Here is a 1641-nt window from a genome sequence, read left to right as displayed (position 1 = left end):
CCAGAATGATAAAAACTCTTACCAGAATAATAAAAACTCTTACCAGAATAATAAAAACTCTTACCAGAATGATAAAAACTCTTACCAGAATGATAAAAACTCTAACCAGAATGATAAAAACTCTACCCAGGATGATAAAAACTCTTACCAGAATGATAAAAACACTTACCAGAATGATAGAAACTGTTACCAGAATGATAAAAACTGTTACCAGAATGATAAAAACTCTAACCAGAATGATAAAAACTCTTACCAGAATGATAAAAACTCTAACCAGAATGATAAAAACTCTACCCAGGATGATAAAAACTCTTACCAGAATGATAAAAACACTTACCAGAATGATAGAAACTGTTACCAGAATGATAAAAACTGTTACCAGAATGATAAAAACTCTAACCAGAATGATAAAAACTCTTACCAGAATGATACAAACTCTTACCAGAATGATAAAAACTCTTACCAGAATAATAGAAACTCTTACCAGAATGATAAAAACTCTTACCAGAATGATAAAAACTCTTACCAGAATAATAAAAACTCTTACCAGAATGATAAAAACTCTTACCAGAATGATAAAAACTCTTACCAGAATGATAGAAACTCTTACCAGAATGATAAAAACTCTTACCAGAATGATAAAAACTCTAACAGAATGATAAAAACTCTTAACAGAATGATAGAAACTGTTACCAGAATGATAAAAACTGTTACCAGAATGATAAAAACTCTAACCAGAATGATAGAAACTCTTACCAGAATGATAAAAACTGTTACCAAAATGATAACAACTCTAACCAGAATGATAAAAACTCTTACGAGAATGATAAAAACTCTTACGAGAATGATAAAAACTCTTACCAGAATGATAAAAACTCTCACCAGAATGATCAAAACTCTTACCAGAATGATCAAAACTCTTACCTGAATGATAAAAACACTTACCAGAATGATAAAAACTCTTACCAGAATGATCAAAACTCTTACCAGAATAATAGAAACTCTTACCAGGATGATAAAAACTCTTACCAGAATGATCAAAACTCTTACCAGAATGATAAAGCTCTTACCAGAATGATAAAATCTCTTACCAGAATGATAAAAACTCTTACCAGAATGATAAAAACTCTAACCAGAATGATAAAAACTCTAACCAGAATGATAACAACTCTAACCAGAATGATAAAAACTCTTACCAGAATGATAACAACTCTAACCAGAATGATAAAAACTCTAACCAGAATGATAACAACTCTAACCAGAATGATAAAAACTCTCACCAGAATGATAAAAACTCTTACCAGAATGATAAAAACTCTTACCAGAATGATAAAAACTCTAACCAGGATGATAAAAACTCTTACCAGAATGATAAGAACTCTAACCAGAATGATAAAAACTCTTACCAGAATGATAAAAACTCTTACCAGAATGATAAAAACTCTTACCAGAATGATAAAAACTCTAACCAGAATGATAGAAACTCTTACCAGAATGATAAAAACTGTTACCAGAATGATAACAACTCTAACAGAATGATAAAAACTCTTCAACAGAATGATAAAAACTGTTACCAGAATGATAAAAACTGTTACCAGAATGATAAAAACTCTAACCAGAATGATAGAAACTCTTTCCAGA

The 1641-nt window shown here is 29.9% G+C and overlaps 2 protein-coding genes across 2 annotated transcripts; one reads left to right on the top strand and one right to left on the bottom strand.

The window, feature by feature from the left end:
* Positions 1–395: 395 nt before the first annotated feature.
* LOTGIDRAFT_138336 (hypothetical protein) lies at positions 396–1030 on the bottom strand (the record flags this gene model as incomplete). Its single annotated transcript, XM_009048573.1, has 3 exons — positions 396–647; positions 688–707; positions 877–1030. Coding segments are annotated over 3 exons (426 nt in total), but the record flags the coding sequence as incomplete, so codon positions are not given.
* Positions 1031–1103: 73 nt separating this feature from the next.
* On the top strand, positions 1104–1505 carry LOTGIDRAFT_138306 (hypothetical protein; the record flags this gene model as incomplete). Its single annotated transcript, XM_009048572.1, has 1 exon — positions 1104–1505. A coding segment is annotated over one exon (402 nt), but the record flags the coding sequence as incomplete, so codon positions are not given.
* Positions 1506–1641: the final 136 nt, after the last annotated feature.

Source organism: Lottia gigantea (assembly GCF_000327385.1).
Source record: "Lottia gigantea unplaced genomic scaffold LOTGIsca_124, whole genome shotgun sequence".
Taxonomy (NCBI): domain Eukaryota; kingdom Metazoa; phylum Mollusca; class Gastropoda; family Lottiidae; genus Lottia; species Lottia gigantea.
The sequence above is the reverse complement of the archived record's forward strand: the minus strand, read 5'-3'. Positions and strand labels throughout refer to the sequence as shown.